The 25,093-nt window shown below is 33.5% G+C and overlaps 1 protein-coding gene across 1 annotated transcript in view; it reads right to left on the bottom strand.

Moving 5' to 3' along the window:
• Positions 1-22,308, bottom strand: part of LOC140432530 (nose resistant to fluoxetine protein 6-like) — a 47,228-nt gene extending 24,920 nt beyond the window's left edge. The window contains exons 1-5 of the mRNA XM_072520482.1: positions 22,157-22,308; positions 18,026-18,106; positions 6,553-6,704; positions 4,440-4,678; positions 1,872-1,969 (exon numbers count right to left, since the gene is read on the bottom strand). Of these exons, the coding sequence (XP_072376583.1) occupies positions 1,872-1,969; positions 4,440-4,678; positions 6,553-6,704; positions 18,026-18,106; positions 22,157-22,178 (592 nt within the window). The 5' untranslated portion in view covers positions 22,179-22,308. The remainder of the gene's footprint in view (positions 1-1,871; positions 1,970-4,439; positions 4,679-6,552; positions 6,705-18,025; positions 18,107-22,156) is intronic.
• Between the last annotated feature and the right edge of the window lie 2,785 nt (positions 22,309-25,093).

Raw genomic sequence — 25,093 nt, 5'->3', positions numbered from 1 at the left:
ATATCAGCGAAAATGATAAAGGAGGGAAAAGGCTACATAAAGAGGTACATAATCTGATAAAAAGCTTATGGGAAATAGAGAGTTGATCCATAGCAAGGATATGCTCAATACACAAACAAGTTGACAAATGAGATCTGAAAACTATAAAGGCATTGCTTTGCTAGAAGTAGTTTACAAAATCTTGACTCAAATCATAAGAAAAAAGCTAAATAAATAAACGGAAAAGATATTAGGCAAATATCACTAAGAAAAATCCAGACTACGTAGTACGAACGTAAAACAGTAGTATATGGCCTGTTTGTCGACTTTAAGCAGGCCTACGATAGAGTAGGGAGACAATAGATATATGAACTAATGAAAAAGAGAGACGTATCAAGTAACATCGTCAGGATGATAAAAATGACTATGAATAACACAATCAAAGAAATAGCATGGAAGGGTCATAAATTAAATAATTTAAGACAAGGGAAGGACTCCGACAAGGAGACCCACTGTCAAAAACTGTTTTTAATCTGATATTGGAAGAAATGATCAGAAAAATAAAAATAAATATGCAGGAAACAATATTTAAAAATGGCCATCGATGTGCAGCGCAAAGTAGACGGAGTTAGAAACACGAGGAAGAGGTCTATGTTCAGCAGTGGACTTATGAGGTTGGATGATGAGATCAGTTCGAACGAATTCAAGAAATACTTATTGAATTGTTAATTGCACTATTAAACGCTTATACCAACAACCATTCAATTAACTAAACTTTTTGCGAATTTCTTTCAATGTAGTTTTTGGACATAAAGGAACAAATTTGTCATTAATACTAGCAAAACAGCCGTTACGTTTAATTTTTAAAAGGTGTAACACTTTTATTAAATTGATACTCTTTCACAAAAACAGAGTTAATATGAAAAGAAAAATCATGGATGCCTGAATTCTCCAGCGAAATACCTGTGTGATGACGTGTCACGCATGGTCCATTCCCTATTTAAAATATATGTATTGCAAAGGAGGGGGTTGACAACTGACGTATGTCTATATCGGCAAAAGATGGCCTTTTTGGAATAAAAGTTGACCTATTTCAGGATTTTCTCTAAATCCAATGAATATTGCCAAATATCTGGGTGGGCTCTTTTGAGTGGCCTATCCTTTGTTATTAACCTACATTAGTTTTATCAGGAATATTAATGTATAGATATTTTTACATTATGCAATTTTAATGCCATGCAAGAGGTATGCAAGATAGATTATGCAACTGTGCATGTCCACTCGATTTAAAGTGCTAGACGAAAAATTAGAACAATTTTAAAATTACATGCAATTTGTTGTCAAAATTCATGTTGTCACTATAACAAAATTTATAGTTTAGAATAAAACTTAACTTTATTGTTAAGTGTAAGTGTCATTTATTGGATGTAATAATTTGTGATTTATATCTGAATACATTTAATATTGGCCTGGAATTTCCAAGTAAAATATCTAAAGTTGATGTTTGATATATTTGTTCTGTTGACAACAGTTAAAGTGGTATCTAATAATAGCTGTGATGTAAACGGGTCGTCTAAGCAAGCGATATGCAATGCAAGAAGGTAGTTGTATAGGATAAGACTTTTATAGCCTAGATTACGTTAGGTTAGGTTAGGTTAAGTTAGGCCTAGATGTAAAGCTACTTTAAATGCTGTACTAATATATTATCATCAGCTTAAAATTTGCAAGTAGAAGCAATCTCGAAGTTGCGAAGAACTGTTGTGTATTAAGTATTATTATTATACCTATTAATAATTAATTAATAATTAATTAATAAATTATAATAATTAATTATTATACCTAATATTAATAAATTATTATATCTATTACACAATAGAAAAAAAAATACTCACCGGCGGAAGTATTTTTATAAAATCCTTCGTCATCGCTCTTTTTGTATTCCACCATTGTGCATAGAAAAACAAAACCCATGTAAGAGAAGAAAGCGATTCTGAAATATAAGCGCATTGTAGGAAATAAAAATAAAAAAATTTGTTTAAACAGGTATGGCGTACAGGTATTATAAAATATATGTATTAACAATAACCAATGTGATTACGATGAGATTAAAGTTTTACAAATGATAAAAAATTACCAATGGAGTATTTCCAAAATGTAACCTATAAATAAAGCATAGTATTTCATCAATTATAAAACTGATACGAATAGTCTTATAAACATATTATTGCAATATTTTGAACTTAACTGATATAGTATATCAGTATAGTAAAACCATTTAGTATCACGTATTTTAGCATTTTTAATATTTATATTGACAACTCACGCCTGCTGCCTGTACCAAGACAGAATTTTCTTATTTTTGGGCCATGCTTGTTTTCAAACGTTGGCCATCATCATGTTAACAATCTACCGAAATACTTCTCCGTCAGTAGCTACCTGAAACAATTCCTGAACCTGTCCAATGTTACGCAGCCAGAATACCTAGCGCTTTCTTTCTATTTTGCCCTAAACAATTAATCAGTCAGCGATATTTAGGCCACTCATTATATGACTGCAGTATTGGACATTCCGTTTTTTGATGGTGTTGATTAGTTCTCGTTGTTTGTGTAAGTATGCCTCATTGTCTTCGGTTTTCTAGAGTGTGTGGTGATGTTATGGGTGTGTTTCTAAAACCTGTTTTAGATGAGAAAGGGCTTGGAGTACGTTCCTGTTCGGAATGTTTTATTTTATTGTTATATTTTGACTGACTCTATTGTTACCAGTTGAGAGCAGCTGTGACTGTATCTCCCTATGAACAGGTATAATTGTACAATTAGATCGTAAAACTAGATAAAAATAATCCCTCTCTGTCTGTGCACAAAGCTTAAAGTGAGCTATTTATCTATGTGCAGTAAAAAAGAGACACAGGTCAGCATTTTTGTACGTATAAAAGGGAGTTTTCTTTAGATCTTTGAGGTACACATTGCCGGAAGACATTACACTGTTGTAAGTCTGTGTAATTCATTTTTCGGGTGTCTTTTAAAATAGTGTTAAAGTCTTAACATCACCAATATTCCCTCATTATTTTTGTTAATGAGGGATTATTGGGATTGAGAGATATAACAATTATTAATAAAGCACAAAAATATAATCTATTTATTTCCGATATATCTGAGCTCACATAAAACAAGTTTTTTGTCTCGTCCGTTTTTCGTTAAGACGCCTGATAAAGATTGTTTCTTTTCGATTTGTTTTCTTTCGGTTGTTGCTTCGATATTATGTTGCCGCCAATTCTCCTCCTCTCAATATATAAAAGTTATCATTTTTACGACCACAACTGGTCATGAATATTTTTTCCTATCCGGATCTCACATTCTCATGAGATCAATCAAATTTATCACTTTAATTAATCTGTCATAGTGAAATTTCGATTTTTAGAGACAAATCTACAACACCTATAACATGAAATTTTTTATTTAAGTTATAGCAACGAATATAAGGCATTTGAAATATGACTAAAAAACGCAGATTTAAACTTTTGCATTACAAACAATCGCACGTCACGGGAAATACCTCCAAGAAGATGGTTTTAAGTGTAATTTGTAGCAAAAGATAAATTGTTCTGAAAAATGTACTAATGTAATTAAAAATGGCCCGTCCGGATAATTTGTTCTTAAACTCAATGCTATAATATTAAATAACACTAATTTAGGTATATCTACTTTTTTATATCACAATTATTACCTTCCCTTTTTATTACTTTCCCTTTACAGTTTTTAATTTTAACAGAGTTCTGAAAAGAACTTTTGCATAAAATGAGAAAAACTAAAATAATTTAGACAGAATATACAAATACAAAACGTAAAATCACAACAAAATCAAATTTAATATCATATAATCACAATAACGAGACTAAAAGAAAAAATGCAACAGTGTAGAAATATCTTTAGACTGTACTTGTCTAAGCATATACTTAACCAATCGAATGGTAAATATTCTCTCCGAGCTGCGTCCTGAGCATCCGAATAACAGCTGCACAATACCTGTAGTAGCCAGTTCGAAAAATAATTGTGAGTGAGTGTCGTTTCCATGGTAACCGTATACGTATATCAGGCGGTGGGAAATAAGTCCCGACTATAGTGTGGAAGCTTAAATCTAATATATTTATTGGGAAATTTAGTTGGTTAGGTAAATATATTTCAATTTAAAGAGGAGTTTCAACAGGAAATTGTTAATATTAAACATCGCCACTTGTTATGTTTCCCTGTTTTTTTTTAATTGTCACAAGTTCTTTTTGCTACCTTTTTTTGCCTGTACTACTCTTCTTACTTTCATATTGTGGCAGTCATAGGGAGATCTATGTTTGTAGAACTATTTCTTCAATCAATACTACAAAAATATTACTGATTTATACCTCCAACTATTCTGAACTACGACTAGTTCGCCTAATTACTAATAACAACTTATTACTTATTACTTACGCAAACAGCCAGTCTCCGGTATCCACTTCATATACAGGATTTTTCCTTTTGCAAGCATTAATCTTTACAATTCCTTTAAATCCCAAACTTCTATGCCTTTCATCGATACACTCATTTAAGTCTTTTCTTAACTCTTCATTGGTAGAATTGGATATTTTTGCCATTGGACAGGATTTTGCGACACATACAAAGAGGCGTAAAAGGTCATGTCGATAATGTAATTCTGAAGAACTAATTTCCTAAAAAATAAAATCTTTCTAGAAAATTTAAGAACATTCAAAATAAAGTAATAGTTGAAAACTCCTACTGTCATTTACGTGTTGTTTAAAATTTAGTTATCTCCAAATTCATCAAACTGATAAATTAGTGTATCTGTTAAACATTTAAGAGGTTTGTCAATATATTTTCTTGTAGAGTAAAAAGTACTGTACAGAAAAATAAAAGATAAAGAACTCAAATAACGTTAACATATGATACCACAAAGATGAAGAGAGGCAATTGATAGATGTAATATATGATAAACTGGAAGGATTAACCAGAGATTTTGAGACTGTCGGGCACCAAAATCCACAAATACAACCGAAACAAAAAGGAGAAACCATTAAAAAAAGAAATTATAAATATGTACTAACTATCAAAAAATATTTGTATAATAAGAAACTTGGGGCACTTGTCCAATTTATAAAAAAGGACCTTATTACAGAATGTAGGAATTATAGTGATATACAAAATACAATTATACAAAATATTGACGCAATTAATGAGAAACAATTTTTCTCTACACAGAACTTTACAATTTATTTTATGTATTATATCTAATTTACTGTCTTTATTATATTTTATTTATAACAAATCGAAATGATTGTGATCTATTCAAACCAAACGAAAGACCACCTACCATTGAGGAGGTTGCCCAAGCTATTAAAAAGTTTAAGGAATAATAAACCACCAGGAACTGATCAAATTCGCAATGAGCTCTACAAGAATAGTGGCGACGTCCTGCTAAAGACACTGCATACACTTTATATCTTGTCTGGAAAAATGAGACCATGCTATGTGAATGGTCTCAAGGAGTGATATGTCAGTTACATAAAAAGGCCCCAGTGTGACAACTATAGAAGTATGTATAACCCTGTTAGCTTAAAAACAGCTTAAAAAATATTAGTACATATTTTGTAGCCTATAAAAGGCTACAAGTTAGGATAATAGGAAATATAAATAGGCATAATAGGAAAATACCAGACCGGATTCACCCCAGAAAAATCAACAATTGACCAGATTCATTCAATAAGACAGATTCTCGAGAAATTCGTCGACTTCAAGGCCACGTACGAGAGTGTCAATAGAATAGTACTATACCAATCAATACGTGAGTTTGGTATATCAGAAAAACTTATTTAATTAACAAGAATGACAATGTCTAACTTAACAATAAGTGTTAGGACATAGGGAAAGAATTCTAGAACTTTTGAGATAAAGAATAGACTTAGACAAGGGGATCTCGGGATGTCCTGGCTTGCCTCCTATTTAATATTGCCTCGAACAGTCTTTTTCATTAGAGTACGAATTAGAATAGAGAATTAGAGTACGAAGAGTAAGAATTAAAGACATCAGAACTATTTATAATGGATCGAGCATAAACGATCAAGGGCAGCGGCGCAAAAGATTTAGTTTCGAATTATACTAACTCTTTTGGGAAGCAAATGTCGTACCTTTCATTAAAACACGGCGACTTAGATGGACCATACACATGATATGAATGCCTGACAACATGATTGCTAAAAAGCTAACGACAGGAACACCTATAGGGAGAAAAGGCAGAGGTCGGCCGCAAATTAGGTGGTTAGATGGAGTTGAGATTGAGTTAGTGATTCTAGAGATCGGAAGATGGCATGCCAGAAACTGAACAGAATGGCTACTAATCTTAGAGCAGGCCAGGATCCACAGAGGATTGTCGAGCTACAGATGATGATGATGATAAATCCTAGCGATGACATTGACATAATACGCGTAGCAAGCGAGATATAAACTTTTAAAGAAATAAACTTTTTAGTCATTATTGTAAGCAAATTAGATAATATTAGTGCCATAATAATTTTTTTCAGCAACTTACCTTTATAGTCTTCCACATAGCAGGAGGATTGTTCGGGTTTATGGGTGTGAATTCATATGTTATTTCACAGTAGAGAGCTTTATCTTTTAACATCATACACGAATCAAAATCTTCAACTTGAAATATATCTGGCATCAATCCATATTCTTCATCTAAAACACAATTCAAAACATTTAGAAATAATTGACAGGTACATTTTTTTAGATACTATTTTATTGGGAATAAGCCACAACTGAAGGTTAAAATAAGTTCATTGCCGTTTCAATCTCCATTTTGAAGATCGTTCTCAAAATACAAACATTAATAAATTAAAATAGTATCTAATTTAAAATGCCACAAGAAAATAGCTTCAGAACAATACATTTTTTTATCCAATACGCAAATGATAAATAATCCTAACAAAAACTTCTTGTTCTTCTTTAGTCGTTCCCTATCTCTTCCGTTACCGGTAGGCTAGTCGGTACCAATTTAGTTTCGCTGTTCTTTTTAAATCGTCGTACCATCTTTGTTACGGTCTTCCTACGCTACTTTGTAGCATTTTTATTTTCTTTCGTATGTATTGAAAGTGATTTCGTATGTGTTAAAACACCGAAAAAGTATTTTCAATCCTTTCGCATCGCTGGAGTTGATAATAAACACATTTTAAAGTTTGTTTATATATCACGGACTCGTATTTCTTTGGTATTTTCTTTTATCGTTTCCGCTTAATATTGCGCTTCAAATAAACATCCACTTAAATTGCTGAGAAAGTATTGCGGGGAAGAGAATTACATCACTCTCAGTGAGACCGCTGTCAGAGGCAGTTGGTTTCAATGTTGGTCCGAATTTTTCTTCAAATTCGTAAATATCTTTTCGTTTTTCTTTTTTTATTATGGGAAAATGTGTATTATAGTAGCAGTGTGAAGTTTTATGTGCAGTTAATAAGGTTTGGGAGAACTTCTTAAGAGACAACACGCGGTGTGTCGGCGTTAAGAAACCGGCAAATTTGTTGTGTGAAAAGGTGAATTATACTCAATGTAATGTGTCAGTTTTGACACATTACACTGGACCGTTATGGGCCCAGCGTTATTCAAGGCGGCGAATTGAAATCACTTCTATTCCAGCATTGGGTGAGCTCGAAGCTCCTGTTCGCGTTAGTCGCACTTCAGAAAGCTTAACACAGTCACAATATTAATAATTTTACTCAACTCGTGTCTATCGCATCACTAACAAGTTCTCTAGTTTTTTCTGCATATAAATTCAAGACGACTAAATTTCGTAAATCAGCTGTCATAGGCAAGTTATCGGCGTCCAAAATACGTAGATTTAATTGTTTAAATAGACTTGTTAAAACGTTATTTGCGAAACTTTCATTTGTCCCAGTTTTCTAGTGTTAGTCCTTCAAAAAAAGTATAGAAAAGTGAACCTATTTCCCTAAGTACAAAACTTGTTCCCCAAGGGAAATACTAGCGACCTATGACTGGTGCGCAAAACAAAGGCATCAGGACGAGGTGTAAGGACAAACACCCTGCATCGTCAGTTTCTTAGTCTATCTAGTGTCATATAATGACCTGCCTCTTTTCTATAAAGCTGAAACCGGACCAGTTTTATAGAAGTTTTAGAAAACATTTGTCTAAAAAGCCGAAATTGTCAGTATTAGTAGTATTGTCAGGTATAAGACAAAACTGTCGATCGGATAGCCAAGCGGGCTGGGCGGCTGGCTTCTCCTTCGCTTCAATGCGAGAGATGTCAGTTCAAATCCCCGGCTCGGTGAATAGCAAACAAAAAGGCTAACGCAGTAGTTTAAAATTCTAAAATGAATCTGCGGCTTAGTCTAGAATATGCTGGTATCTGATCGGCCTATGGTGGAGCAGTACGGCAAGAGATAAGGGCTTGCGGCTAGGTGATACTCCTCCATAGATCCCTACCGGAAGGGCGTGGAACGCCTAAATACCGGGTATATATATATATATATATATATATAAGACAAAACTAAATTTTGTCACTAAGACAAAATATAGCATAATATTATTTAAAAAAAAATCTTGATTAGATCAGTCGAAACAAACTCACGCGTTGGCTCTACAAATGTAAGTGTACTTTAGTTTTGATAATATAGGAAAAGTAAATAATTTAAATTAATAGTTTAAAAGATATATTTTTATATCATTTAATCTGAATACTTTTACCTACAGATGTACTAATAATGAAAGTATATTACATCAATATTTTCCCTTATATAATTTGAATTTTATTATTCTAATTATACACCAGCCGTCAAAGATGAAAATGCCACTGACCCTCTAATGGAATTTCGATTTTGAGTTTTGGCAACAAATATGAGGCATTTGAAATATGCTTAAAAACGCTTAATTTAAACTATCGCGTTACAAACGATGTAAAACGTATAAAGCAGCTTCTTTTAATTACATAAGTATGTTTTTCGAAAAAACATAGCTTCAGCTACAAATTCCACTCAACACCGTCTTCGTAAATGCATTTCTTCCTTGTGACGTGCGATCATTTTTGTACTGTAAAAATTTAAATTATACGTTTTTTCAGGCATATGTTAAATGCCTCATTTTTGTTGCCAAAACTCAAAATCGAAATTTTATGTTATAGATTTTAAATATTAGGCTCTAACAATCATTGCAGATGATAAATTTGTGTGTTAGAAGACTAACAAGACAGAAAATCCGCCATGGCGACGTTTCAATTAAATATGAGTTAAATTTGTTTTACAAAGTGTCATAAGTCCACTCCTTGCTCTTCCAGTTAATTTTTCTGTACTAAATAGCCTCCGATTGAATTATATGACGAGATGAAAAAGTAGATTGCAAATTATTGACGTTGTACGCGAGGTCACAGTATATTGCTTATTCTTTTTAAGCAATAAGTATACTGTGGCGAGGTTTCGTTCGCAAGGAACTCGTTTTGGGGGCGATATATCGAAGTGGTAGTTTTAACCCTCTAAGGATGAGTGTGACGTTTTCGTAACCTTCCAATCAAAAGCGATTTGTTGCAAACTATTAACCTAATCTCATCGATGCCAAAAGTTACGAATTCGTAATATTACGCCTCATACTGAAACAGTCACTGCGACACACTCCGGCCAATTTTTCAACCACATGCTTCTCGAAACAGATTAGGATACAAGTTGGCTGGACAAAGTTCTGTGTAGTATATGGATAGTTCATGCTTGTCACTATAAACAGTAAACAAACACATTGAACACATGTTGTAAACGTTACGATTTCGTTACGTTCGGCGTTATAGATTCAAGTAACTAAAATAGTTCAAAATGGATTCAGCTGTGTTTTATGGACGAAAACGGCATCAAGTCATTGACATATCAAGTGATAGTGATGTAAGTGTTTCTGATTCTGAAAATGAAAGTGATGAATGGGTAATAGGAGAGGACTCTGGTTTTGAAATTGAGGAAGACCTTAGTAATAGTGGTGAAGAAATAATAAAAGAACAATGTACGCACAATAAGAACGAATATACCGATATAACAGAAAAAAACAATACCGACAGTGTTACTCCAATGTGGAACTACAGGTTACCAAAAGCTACTTCTATAAAAAACCCCATAGACTATTTTAGAAAATTTTTCGACGATGACTTTCTAAATTTGATTACTTACCAATCAAATTTATTTGCTGTTCAAACAAATCCCAATAAACCTCTGTGGTTGACAATAAAAGAGCTAGAACAATTTATGGGTACAATATTTTATATGTCTTTGATCAAACTAGCAAAAACTCGATTATATTGAAGTTCTCAATTTGATATTACTACAGTTCGTGGAATAATGAGTCGAGACAGATGGGAAACGATAAAAAAACGTATACATTTCTCCGATAATACCAAAATTGATCCGTCAAACTTAGATAAACCGTACAAGAGTAGACCCTTAGTAGAACATTTGAGCAAATGGTTCCTTTCAAGGGTCATTCCGGTCTAAAACAGTACATGCCAAAAAAGCCTCACAAATGGAGCTACAAAATGTATGTGTTGGCTGGCTCCAGTGGAGTTGCATACAACGACAACATTGTTGTAACACTCTGTAGAAGCATTCAACAAGGCAATCATCTTCTTTATATCGATAATTGGTTTTTATCGATACCTCTTTTGAATGAGATAGTTCAAAAGAAAATATATTGTCTAGGAACAGTCCGCTCAAACCGTCTTCCTAGGTGTCCTTTAATGTCAAACAAAATCCTGAAAACAAGAGGACGCGGATCGTTTCAGGAAATAGAGTTGAAAACTGATATTGTATCTTGCAGACTCTCGTGCAGTATTGCTCATCTCCAAATTTTCCTTTGCCAAACCTCTTGATACAATTAAAAGATGGGATAAAACAAGAAAAGATACTGTAGATGTTCAGTGCCCCACAGCAATTAGAACTTACAATAAATTCATGGGCGGAGTAGATCTTATGAACTCACTAATAGGTCTATACAGCTTCACAATTAGATCGAAGAAATATTACCATCGTTTTTTATTCCATTTTATGGATATGGCAGTTGTAAATTGTTGGCTTTTATATAGACGTGACTGCAATGATTTTAGTGTTCCAAAGAAAAACGAACTGTCTCTGTTTGAGTTTAAGAGTCGCATAGCCGAAAGCCTAATGAAGCAAGGAAAGACACTGACAGTTACCAAAAAATTAAGACGGCCCAGCAGTAGCTCTATTGATGATCTTCATGCAGCAAAAGAACACAAAAGTGCAGCTACAAAAATGATTGCTTAAAAAGAGATTCGGCCGGATGAAATAGGACATTGGTCCGTTGTGAAAGATAAAAGAGGACGATGTCGAAAACCTGGTTGTAAAGCAGTTCCTGTGCAATATTGTGAGAAGTACAACGTGTACTTATGTATTAATAAAAATTCGAATTATTTTACGATTTTCATCATAATTAAAATTTGTCATACCATTCAAAAATGATGTTTTTGCACCAATAAATATCTGCATTAAAATTATAATATAACATTTAAAGTTTTCAAATTTTTTTTGCCAAAATAATGATAAAAATTAAATATTAATATGCCATACACATAATTATTGATTTAAATTGAATTTAAACATTTTTTCGGAAGAATTTTTAAAATTTTGGAAATTTCGTCCTTAGAGGGTTAACAGGTCAGACGAATATGTGACTATCTGAGCTCTTTATGATTTTTATCTCTTTAACGATCTTCACTACTTATAAAAAGGTTAACTTCACTAACTACAAAAAGTATTTGTTGTGACGCTAAAGTGTTAAACATAAACAAATTTATTTAATTTATGATACTCTCTGGTTTCCTTCATCTTTTTTCCTATATAGTAATATAGGAAAAAAGTATAGTCTCTCCTTGATTTTATGCTAAGTAGAAAGTTTTTATTTCTCTATTTCATTAACAACATCCCGGAATAGTTTAATTTATATTTTATATGTTCTGATTATACTCCAGTTGTCAGAGACGAAAATGCCACTGAACCTCTAAAAATCATTAAAACAAGCTGAATTTTGCCGAGCATATTAATTTTAAGACCCAAAAAAAGAGGCAAAAAAGTTTACCACTTTTACCTCCGGGCATCCCCTTAAAACCCCCTCGTAGGGGGGTAAAAACGCAAAAAAATATAAAAAGATCAATTTACCAAGAACCTGTACACCGTAGAAAAACATTTTTCAAATAAAAAATGTAGCTGAAATAATTTTAAACAAACATGTAAAAAATACAAAAAACTGCATACGAAAGCAGCACTCTTTGCCTTTAAAACGCATCTTGATTTCTGTCGATAGGACATTTCGATCAAAAGATGCCGAATTTTTACCGTCTAGCTGATACAAATTTGATTGAACATTGATTTCGCGCAAATAACTGACATGCAAAATCGACGGTCGCTTCAAGCGTTGTTGTTTCTAAGAGAACGGTTCATTCTACAGAAATAAACGCTTTTAAATATTTTTGTTTAAAATTATCTTAGCTACATTTTTATTTGAAACATTTTTTTCTATGGTGTACAGATTCTTGCTAAATCGATTTTTTTTGTGTTTTTACCCATTTGCTGGGGAGGGCAGGGTTTAGGGGGAAGCCAGGGGGTAAAAGTGGTAAACTTTTTTGCATCTTTTTGGGGTCCCAAAATTAATATTCTGTGCAAAATTCAGCTGGTTCGTATGCTGTTTAGGGGACAACTCTCTGACGACTGGAATATTAAACCACATCGTACATATGCAGATAAATAGATACATGGTATTATTGTACTTTCGTGATCATTATTTACATTGTAATGTTGGTAATGGGTGTGATTATATTGTCACTCAAAAGCACTTATCATTACGAAGTAAAATTTTACTATACAGAGTAGAACAGTCAAATATCTGATAATAAATAAATGGTAGCATGTTCAAAAACAAGCTTGGACAAGTCGATTGGTATTTTTATAAAAAATACCATTTTATTAAATATATTATATAAAAAATTTTCATACAAAGTGTGTCAAGTTACAGTGGCTAATAGCAACTTTCTCATTTCACTTACACAATACACTTCATATTGTTACGTAAAAATATGAGTCATAGTTTTAACCTGTAAACATGTTTTTATTCACTAATATGTTTTAGATTATACGAGACCTTTCGACCAGCTGGCATAAACTCCAAGTAATAAAAAACTGGTTCCATTCGAATCTTCCGGAATTAGGCCTGTCCATTCGAGGCGAAACCAGGTCAATTGAGGTCAACATCCATGGAGTTCTAGAGCAGCTGTTTTCGTATAAATATGAGGGAACTTTTATTTTGAAAACAGTTAATAAAGAAGATTCGCGCCCGCGATATATAATGTCACGTTCGCCTTTTAATAAATTATGTATTTTTAGTGATAAATAAATTAATATCAGTTATTGTGCTTTTTAATAAATTTAGATAAGAACCTTTTGATAAAGACATTATAAATTAAAGACATAACAATTAATAAATTCACAACAATATATTATTCAATTTTTGAATTCCTCGAAAATTCTAGAAATATCTCATGTACAATGGCCTTATCCATGTCTTTAAGTGTTTTGGAAATATAAGCTGCTTTCAAATTTAGTGCAAAAAGTAACATAAAAAAAAGAAAATTATCATCATCACCATTCTGGCTTCAAAACTCTGCGTGGTTCCTAGCGTCCTCAAAAATTCCGCTCCAGTTGTCCCTATACATCGCCTTATTCCTCCAAGCACGTATTTCTATATTCCTCATGTCTTCAAGGAATCTTTTCCTGGGTCATCCTCTTCTTCTCTGGCCAATGGATCTATTTAGGAGCGTTTTTAGGAACTATTTAGGAATTAGTTTACAGACATTCATTATATCAATCACTTGAGCAACTCAACTGAAATGGTGGAAAGTCCGTACCGATTACTGAGCGCTCTACCAGAACAGATGATAAGTCATCGGTACGTCATGTCGGGATGTTTTGAAAATCTTTCTCTTGAACTTTTCGATGACAACGGAGAGTGCGGATCGTCCTGATCTGGCCATGACGTCCAAGTATTCGCATCACAAGGGAAATCAATGCTAATGTATTTTGAAAACTTCCATGCGTACCATCCGACCGTGCCGTCCCGAACCAGCGCGTGCTAAAGATTGCTTCCAGGAAATTAAAATCAGAATAAATCGCGTTCTGTGTGCCTGAGCCTTAAGCCTCGGACACATAGAATGCGATCTGTCGCGGCGGGCAGCGATATCTGACCGAGAGCGATGAGAGATCTACTTGTGTTACACAGTATCACCATAGATGATCATAACAGATGGTATGATCATGATCATCTATAGCAGCGGTCGGGGAACCGGGGTAAATTACCCCAAATGGGGTAAAAATTAAATTTTTGGGGGTAAAAATAAAACTTTTGTGAGTAAAAAGTATATATTTTTAATTTGCTATTTTATAAACCTGTTAGTATTACTTAACAATTAAGCGACATATGCAGGCCACGCCATCTTACTCTCCACCACTAGAGTGTTCTCGAGTTATATCTTTGCGTAGTAAAGCACAGTCCCGGCCCCGACTACCTGCTCAGTTCGTGCTATGCCGTCAAGATACAAATACATTGACGAGTCAGAGAGCGAGTTTTTACTAATTAGTTGCTGACAAGATCACCATTTTATCATTAATCATCGATATATCGATCAAGGTAAGCCGCAATTTAAAAATTTAATTCAAGTATTTTACAACTATTATTTTCTGTCTCCCTTAAGATGGAAGCAAATAGAAAAAGAACATACCAAGACGAATTCCTTAATTACGGCTTTACATAAATAGAAGACAATGGTACAATGAAACCAGAGTGTGTTGTATGTGTAAAGGTACTGACTTCAGAATCTTTCAAAAAAAGTCAATAGAAGAAACATTTACAATTTAGATAATTTGCATTCACACCTGTCTTCCAAACTGCGAGAATACTTTGCAAATTTAGAAATACCTGTTAAAAGACAAATATTGAATAGCAACTTGTTTGGTACATTTGATCGGCGTCCAGCATCAAGGGCTAGCTCTGAAGTAGCCTGATTGATTGCACGAAATAAGAAACCATACACTATTGGTGAAGATTTGGTTAAACCAGCTGCTGTAAAAATGGCAGAGATTATGTGTGGTCAAAAATAAGCAAAGAAACTGAATTCAGTGCCCTTGTCTGCGAAAATTGTGAAAGAACAAATTTCTATATTAACAGAAAATGTAAAGGAACAGGTTATTTTCGTATTAAACAGGCTAAATATTTTGGTATTCAGCTTGATGAGACAACTGATTTTCGTAGCAATTTACAGCTAATGGTATATGTTCGCTACATAGGTGTAGATAATTTTGAAGAGGAATTGCTGTTTTGTTCTCCTCTCGAGTTGAGATCTCGTGGAATTGATGTCTACAATAAAGTAAATGAATATTTCAATGCGCAAAGTTTAAAATGGGAAAACTGTATTTCTGAATCTTTGCATGGAACTCCAGCTATGCTGGATCATATTAATGGTGTTTCGGCTTTTGTAAAAAAAATAACCCAAATATTGAAGTTACTCACTGTATGATCCATCGCCAGGCCCTTATGGTCAAATATTTAGAACCTACACTGGAAGCTGTCATGCATAATGTCATCAAGATTGTAAATTTTATCAAGGGACATGCACTAAACACGCGGCTATTTCGTGAATTATGTCAGGACGGTGAAGCTGAATATACGGACCTACTTTATTATACAAAAGTAAGGTGGCTTTCTCGCGGAAATGTACTAAATCGAGTATGGACTCTCAAAACTGAAGTCTAAATTTTATTGGTTAATTAAAAAAATATTCTCGCAGATAAGTTAAAAACTCTTCCTGGGTTGCATATCTCGCATATTTAGTGGGCATTTTTGATAGTATAAATATATTAAACAAAGAATTGCAAGGAAAGAATATTAATATCATTTCAGCGAGAGAAATAGTGTCAGCGTTTGGGTTAAAGCTGCAATATTGGAGGCAGAAAGTAGAACCGAACAAGACAGCTACTTTTTCAAGGTTAGCTTTGTTTTTGGAAGATTGCGAAAATATTACTTTTGCTGACATCAAGGATACAATTGTAAGACATCTTATCAAACTCAGAAAGCGGTTTTCAGATTACTTTCCAGATCTTGATACACTTACTCTCAGTTGCGTTGCAGATCCTTTTACATGTGAAATTGCTATGATACCAGAAGAACCTTCAGGTTTAGCAGAAGCAATTCTTGAACTTCGAGATCTAATATTCAATTTAAGAGTAAACCAAATCTGTTATCTTTTTGGATGTCAAAAGCTGCAAAGGCTTTCAACATTGTACATGAAGATGCGGTTAAAAAATTGTTGCCATTTGAACATATTTGTGCGAACAAGGCTTTTCCACTCTAATGAACATAAAAACGAAGAACAGAAATCGATAAAACGCTGAAGACTGTGTTCAAATCGCTCTTACACCAAGTCCCAATTTTGAAGCAATTGTATCGAACATGAAACCTCTCCCATGAAAATTCGCCCCCACAGAAAATATAAGCAAATGATAATTTCTCGTTATTTTGTAATTCATATGATATTTTTCTTGTATGACAAAATAACAAGAAATTATCATTTACTTATATTTTCTGTGGGGGTGAAAGTTATGGATTACTAGGTATTACATTGATAAATTGAATAAATGATGTTTAAATTAAATTTTTAATTATTGTTTTTTTTTCAAAATTATCATGGGGGCTATAACATGAAAGATGCTAAAAAGAGGCGATTTCGTTTTTTCTTGCTCTTCGCCATGGGGTAATATCAACTTACACAAAAATATTTTGGGGTAATGATTAAAAATGTTCCCCGACCGCTGATCTATAGTATTGCGTTATCCTCGTCCCACAGAGCGCGATCTGTCGCAGTCCAATCTGGATCGCTTCGCCGGGCGATACAGTTGTACAAAATTACAGATTGATCGTGCGATCAGTTTGGCAAAATGAGTGAAGAAATCGAGAAAAAGTACGTAAAGGCAGAAGCATGTAATATTAAAAGTAATTATTGCTTTAATTTTAGAGAAATAATTTATTTGTGAAAGTATACTTTTGAAGTATACCTAATTATTTTAATATTATAATCATAACTACATTAAAATTTAAGTAATTAATTTTAGGTAAAACTGGAAGTAACCTAAATAAATTTAGTTTTATATTTTTTAGTTCATCTTCTGTAAAAGTGGTCAGCAAATTGTTCACGAACTTGAATTGCAGTATTGGCTAACCTTCTGTTAGTTAACCCAGTATCCACGAATGCGCTTAACCAGTATACTGTATCGCTCACAAAGATATCGCGTCCTATGTGACGTCTCAATATCGCAGATCTCTACGACGATCGCTGGATCGCTGCTTGCCGCGACAGATCGCGTTCTGTGTGTCAGAACCTTAAGAATTAGGTTGACGAGGTGATACGTTTTCTCGAATTTGTTTTATTTTTGGAATGGAAACTTGAACCTTGGATGCGACATCAATGAAAAAACTGGAATCATTAGAGTTGTGGGCGTAGAGAAGAATTCTGTAAATATCGTCACAAACAAATAGGTTCTGAGAAGGATGAATAAAGAAATGGAAATTTTAAATACAATAAAAACAAAAAGAAATGGAATATCTCGGACATATTACACTTAGAGAGAGATACAACTTGCTCTAACTGATTATTAAGAGAAAGATCCAAGGAAAGAGAAGCATAGGTAGACGTAGAAAATCATGGCTGCGCAAACTGAAAGAATGGTACGGATGTACATCAAAGGAAGATGGCACTTAAAAAAGAAGAACAAGATATATCATAAAATATTACATTGCAAAAAAACTAGAGCTTTCAGAATAATTTTGATTTCGGTGTTCAATTCAGTGACTACCAAATATTTAAATTAGTTAAAAAATTTCATGCAAAAAAACATTTTGTTTTTGTTTCCCATGTAATAGACAGATTTATTAATATACATAACTATAAGAAAAATGCTTACCCGGTACTGCGGTGGAACATAATAAAAAATAATTTGCAAGGCAGGCCACAATATAGTATAATTTAGTGTTCATGATTATACCTGTAAAGAGAAACAATCCATTAAACAACACTCATGTAAATATAAATAATATTCTTAACAAAGCGTTAGTGTTATTATTATTTTAATTAAATTTAATAATCACAACATAAAATCAAGTATAAGTACTGTTAATTACTTTTAATGTCCAAAAAAATTAAGGTTTATAAAAGGTAAATTAAGTATATTAAGCAATTTCTTTGTTATAACGTATAAGTCTTAACTAAAAAGATGTCAAAAATGTATCGTATATTTACTGTTACCAGCGTCGGATAAAGGGGCTGGCAAACCGGGCGACTACCCTGGGCGCCAAATTTTGAGGCCGCCAAAATAAAAATAATAAAATATTTTTTTTACATTCATTATTTTTTAGACTTCATAACTGATAAAATTGATCATTTTTCATGTCACATTGATTGAATAATTGTACTATTACACTGGTAAACACACAGTTTGCTGTCGGAATTTTTTTTACCTAACCTAACCAGCATCGCAGCATAAATCTGTTATTGGGCGTTACCTAAAAACTTCCTTTTATAGGGTTTTCTTGCAAAGGCTTTAAAAGGACGGTCCCTTTAAAGACTTCAGCAGTAATCCGCCATCATGTGAGTGTACCATCTCCCCTAATACCTCTCTTCCATCGCTTTGATATCTTAGTGGAAGTCTTTGTAACCCTTTGTTCCTCACTAAGGTCACCAAGATTTTCTAGGAAACGGTCTAAGTGGCTGTGGAGGTAATGAATTTTAATACTCATATGACAACCGTATTTGTTAAAATTGTTGAGCATTTTTTCCACTATATCTCGGTAATTTTCCGATTTATTGGATTTATTGTTTCTAAGAAAATTTGCCACAATTTTCACAAAAGAGCACCATGCATTACATTCAATTTCAGTCGTTGATTCTGTAAAATGAGAATCTTTTATAAGTTGTCGTATCTGAGGCCCAGGAAATATTCCGGCTTTCAATTTTTCTTTACTAAGTGCAGGGAATTTGCTGGGCAAGTATTCAAAACAAGGACGATTCTGGTCTAGGGCCTTTACAAATTGTTTCATTGGCCCTAGTTTAATATGGTAATATTATTTTCTCTCGGTCAACCAATGCTTCGTTAACTACGTTAGCTTCTCCTTGAACTAAAGCATCTCTAGAACACCATTTTCTTCTACTCCAGTGTTGGTCCTTAGTCCTGCTATCTCAAAGACATAGGAAACAAGGATATTTTGTATAGCCACCTTGTTATCCCAGGAGAAAGTTCCACATCTTAAAATCAACACAGATCGCCCACTGATGTTGATCATACTTAATGTTTTTTACCATCAGCGATATTGTTTTATATTCTTCTTTCATTTTTGTAGAGTACCCAATTGGTATACTTTCATATTTGTTGCCATTATGTAGAAGGGCACACTTTAAACTTCGTTTGGAACTGTCGATAAAAAGACGTCAGTGATCTGGTGTATACTCCGATACATCCAATGTTTCTAACAGTCCTTTAATATTGTTACAAAAAACCATATCATCTTGCTGAGAAAAAAAGGCAAAGGATCTTTTTCTCTATTACGCTAGTATGTAATTTTGGTATCTGGGTCTCAGGGAATTCTGCAGGTAGTACGCTGTCATTGTTTTAAGGCAGTTTCGAATTTCTCCTCCACTTCTTCAAAACTATTTCCTTGAGAACATATTGCAAGATCGTCAGCATATAGGAAGTGCTTGGTTTCGGTCGGCGTAGGTTGGTCGTTTGTGTATATATTGAAGAGCATTGGTGCTAAAATACTTCCCTGTGTGAGGCCATTTTTTTGAACTCCCCACCTACTTAGTTTACCCTCCAGCATAACGAAAAAACGTCTGTTTTGCAGTAAGCAATATACGACCTTACCCAGATGGTGGTTATTGAGAATGTCGTATAATTTGCGGAGCAAATCTACGACATTCTGTCAAATCTACGACATTCTGTCAAATCTACGAAAGCAGCCCCTGTTATTCTTCCCTGAAGTTTTTCTTCAAAGCCCTCTTCAATGTGTTCTGTTAGTGCGAGGACTTGACCGGGGCAAGATTTGCCGGGTCTGAATCCTCCTTGCTGTGGAATGAGCTGCTTGTCGATATTTTTTTCTATTCTGGCGAGTATGAATCTCTCGTATAGTTTGAAAAAGTGACACAACAGCAAAATAAGTCTGTAGCTTCTGGGGTTTTCTGGGTCCTTTTGTGGTTTTAACTAGGCTATTACATTTAGATTTCCTCCATGATTTTGGAATTTCGTAGGTTTTGCAGCACGTGTTATAAAATTGCAAGATCCAGTTTTTTGCTCCTTGGCCTAGATGCTTTATTTGTTCACTGCATATATCATCCACACCTGCAGCTAATTTTCGTTTTGAAATATTTATTTAAAATCGTAGGAAGGTCTAATAGGTGAGAAAATAGTAGAAGAAACGAATTTATTTCCCGTATAAACAGTTACATTAGACTCTTATAAAGAATGTTTTATACGACTTTACCTTTACAGTTGTAGTTCATTTGAACATAAAGTCACGTTTAACTTCACGTCTACGAACTGCACCAAATTAGATAATTCTTTTTTTTTTTGTATGTGTTATTATCAGGAGAAGGTTTATGTAAAAGATAATTTTCAAAAAATTGTACGGAATACTTCAAATACAATTTTTCTCTTTTTTAAATCGCAATATAACTAATAGATGACGCCATACTATGACTAACAAAGCAAACTAGGATGATCAAAATAATCAGTCAGTATTAGTCTTCTTCTTGATGTGCCTATCCGTTACGAATGTTGGCGATCATCATGGCAATCTTTATCTTATCTGCAGCAGCGCGGAAAAGCTGCACAGATGTTGTATTGAACCAGATTCTGAGGTTCTTTAACCAAGATGTTCTTTTTCTTCCTGGACCTCGTTTTTCAAATATTTTTCCTTGCAGGATGGCTTGAAGGAGAGCATATCTGGATTCATTTCGCATGATATGTCGGAAGAACTGTAACTTTCGAGATTTGATGGTGGTCAGTACCACTATCAGTATTGGTAGATTGGGCAATAGCAACAATGAATATACCGGTTTTCGTTAGATCACCGAAGTCATGCAATGTCGGGCGCGGTTACTAGTTGAATGGATGACCGCTGGGGGACACCGCATGTTGTTGCCTTCCTTCTCCGAACCGGCAGGACCGATTTTGATGAAAGTTTACATTTGTAGGTGCTTTTAAACAGATTCTACAGTAATTTTAATTCGCGACATTTTTACACTCCAAAATCATTATTATTTCGCTTATTCAATTTTTGTAATTTCGCAGAAAAGACATAATTACTCCCGTTTCGGGTGGTGGCACTATTTTTTTCTTTAGTTTTAATCACAAGACTCTTTCTTACACACCAAAATCTATAAAAATCGTACAAGCCGTTTCCAAGATAATTAAGGCGTTCCATACTTAAAACTCACCCTGTAGATTGCAAATGAAGAGAAAAATCAGAAGCACTTTTTTCAAAGTATAAAAAAGCCTTAATTTTTGTTTGTTATGTTCAAGGTCGAAAAAAATGGAGGAATATCGGCATATCAACTTATGATAACTCATGATAACATGATACATGTATCAAGTTATAAAAAAAATATACCGAATAAGAAGAAAAAACATAGTACTATTTCTACTCAAAGATATTTCAGAAAATTAAATAAACAAAAATTCTGAAAGAAATTAAAGTAAAAGAACAACCTTCTTCTTCTTGTAGTGCCTTTGCATTGGCAAAAGAACAACCATGAAGGAAAAAACCAAGTACATTTTAATAATAAACCCACAATTTTCAGATCTTAATGAACAAGGAATAGAAGAAAACTTAATAAACAATAAAGTATTAGATTTTTTTAATGTGTGCTTATAATTACTTAATTTTGATCCCTCTTAAAAGCCGATCCAAACCTTGGCCGTGAAAACATATCCATTAATCCAGTTTACGATTTTTAAAGATAATTCAAAATTTTATTTATTAGCTAGTTACTAATAGTACTATAACGTGGTACTATAACTTTATAAACAGCATTAAAATCTTACCTCTACTTTTAAAAATCACCATTTATTTATTATTGAATTATTCTTGACCTTCTCTTGTAGTGATTGTTAACATTACAACTACTTAATTTAGTAACTTACTAATTACTTTAAATAACCTACAACCTTTCACTTCAAGAAATTCTTTAAAAATATATTTCTATCATAATATTGTAATATTGATAACTTTATCAATTCCTTCTAAACTATATTTAGGGGTTAAAGAGCAAACGAGTTTAGATAGGCATGCGATATTTATTATTACCTTTCGTGTGATTTATTATATTACTATGACACAATTTTGTTCTTAAATATACCAAACGGTGTGATACATACACTGATTTTTTAATATTTGAAGACTGTAGCAGCAAGGAGATTTTTTTGAGTGTGAGAGTAAATATCTTTTGAGTGTGAGGGTAAATATAGAAATATGGTAAGACCATACCAGGTGAATTGTACCAAAAAGATTTAAAAATTACTAAAAACATCGATTTTTTTCTACTTTCCGTGCTTATAACTTTCATTTTGGAGCAAAGTCGTAACAAAATAATATAGCGACAATTGAATTTTATATAAGATAAGGTTAGTTAAAATATTTTAATTTATTGCCCTTCCTGCAAAATAGCATTAAATACAAAAAAAAAAGAGATGGAAACAAGCATTTTCTTATTCAACGTTCTTCAACCACTTAGATTGCACTTAAGACCTTGATCATTTGTCTGAAAAATTTCGTAATATAATAAAATAGCACACCAATTTTCATTAAAATCTAGTTAATGGATTTCGATAATAATTTTGCAATTTAAATTTTTTTTTTAATTTTTTTTTTTTAATTAATATGTCTCGGCTGCAAAGACCATTGACATAAACAATATTGTATACAATAATTACAAAAAGCACATGTTACTAATTGCTACAACAGTTAATCTATAAGCTTAAAACCTATGACTAAATAATACAACAGTTTTATCACTAAGTTATAAGTTAAAGGTAAACTACATGGAAAACAAGGGTTCATATTCTGTTGAACAACTGAATGTCTTTCAAGAAACCAATTAGGTTAAAGACTCGATCGGGTGGGTTTAGAACGTCTTTGATATTTGACTTAAGTTTATGTTGCATTCTATGTTTTGCGTACCGGGAACACTCGATCAGGATATTTAACAGCTAATAAACTTGAGCAGATTTGGCAATTGGGCTTCGGCTCGGACTTCATTAAGTATTCATGTGTGAATCGGGTATGTCCTATTCTTAATCTTCGGATGACATCTTTTTCATTACTAGAGATTGTTGGAAGTTCAAATTTTTCAACAGTCTGCCGGATCTCATGTAATGCACTCTTGGTTGTGTTCCAGTGGGCTGCCAGGTATGATATTGTTGTTGCTTGAATATTTGCTTTAGGTCATTACGGATTTGAATATGTTGAGCTTTTGAGGATTGACTGTTTACACAAGAAGCTTGCTTGGCTACTTCGTCTGCTTTTTCATTACCGGGGATGCCGATATGGGATGGTAGCCAGATGATCGTGACATTTACACCTTGAAAAGCGAGTGCACTGTAAATCCTATGGATTTCTTGAACTAATGGATGCTGAGAGTATAGACTTTTTATCGTGTGTAGTGACGACAGGGAGTTTGTGCATATTGCTTGGTTTTTATCGTCTGTTTTTAGTTTTTTAAAAGCTTCTAGTATCGCATAAAGTTCTCCAGTGTATACGCTGCATAAATTCGGTAAAAAAGATGATTTTATTATTTCATCATATGTGGTAACGGCACATCCAACGCCTGCTTCACTTTTGGAGGCATCTGTATACAGAATTTTTTGGAATTGGTTCTTGCTTATGATTTTTTCGAAGTGTTGCCTTATAAGAAGGTTTAAGGTTTCATGTTTACTGTATTCTAATAGAGAAGTGATTGAGTGTGGGATTGGTCTATTCCAAGGCGGAGTATCCGGGATTGGGAAGGGATATGTTTTAGTAAGGTCAATGGTTTTTCTTAGAGTTAATTTCTGGATATCTATTATTGATTGAATCCTTTGCGGAGTCTCCACAGACGATGTTGAAGTAATTAAATGGTAGACTGGATTGGATGGATTTGCAGACACGGAAGCAAAGTAGATTGAAGAGGATACTCTCGTCGAATCCAGAGAGGTGGTTCATTAGCCTCGCAGTAAAAGATGTCTATGGGACTAGATTTGAAAGCGCCTAAGCAAAGACGAATAGAAGTGTTATGCACAAAGTTCAGTAGCTTCAAGTCAGATTTTGATGCAGACATGTATATAAAGCTGCCGTAGTCCAGTTTTGAGCGGATTAAAGCTCTATATATATTAAGTAAGATGGTTTCGTCCGCACCTTATGTGTACTTTGATAGTGCCTTTTTAAATTGAATTTTTAAAAAATCTAGTTTACCAAGTGTTTTACTTATAAAGACACACCTAGACTATCTAACGTACTTTATGGAATTGAAATCGAATTATTTGGACTGTCCCACGAATGTTTTAAAATTATAAACAATTTTTGGCTTATAAACAAATAGAATAGCTCGGTACCCATCAGATTAAATTATATTCAGGAGACGGCGTTGAAAAATAATTGGCAAAACGTTTCTTATACAAGAAAAAACGTTGAATTACGAGTAGTGGTTCCTGTGACACAACCGGTCAAAGTTGACCGGCATTTTTGTGAAAAATAAACTGATCCTCAAAAATATCGCTTGAAGCGAGGCGGCTACGCGCGCGAAGGCAATTTTAAATAAAATTTTTATCAATTCGATTGTAAAAATTCGATATCTTTTTATCGGAAATGATTTATATTAAACGTTTTATAGCTTCGAGATCAAATGACAAAATGATTTGTTTTCCCCATTTTCCCGAAGTGATCGAGTGATCGGATCGGTGATCGTATCGTCCATCTTTGAAATCTTGAGCGCCCCCTGTCGGAAT

Source organism: Diabrotica undecimpunctata, chromosome 1 (assembly GCF_040954645.1).
Source record: "Diabrotica undecimpunctata isolate CICGRU chromosome 1, icDiaUnde3, whole genome shotgun sequence".
NCBI classification, from domain to species: Eukaryota; Metazoa; Arthropoda; class Insecta; order Coleoptera; family Chrysomelidae; genus Diabrotica; species Diabrotica undecimpunctata.
The sequence above is the reverse complement of the archived record's forward strand: the minus strand, read 5'-3'. Positions and strand labels throughout refer to the sequence as shown.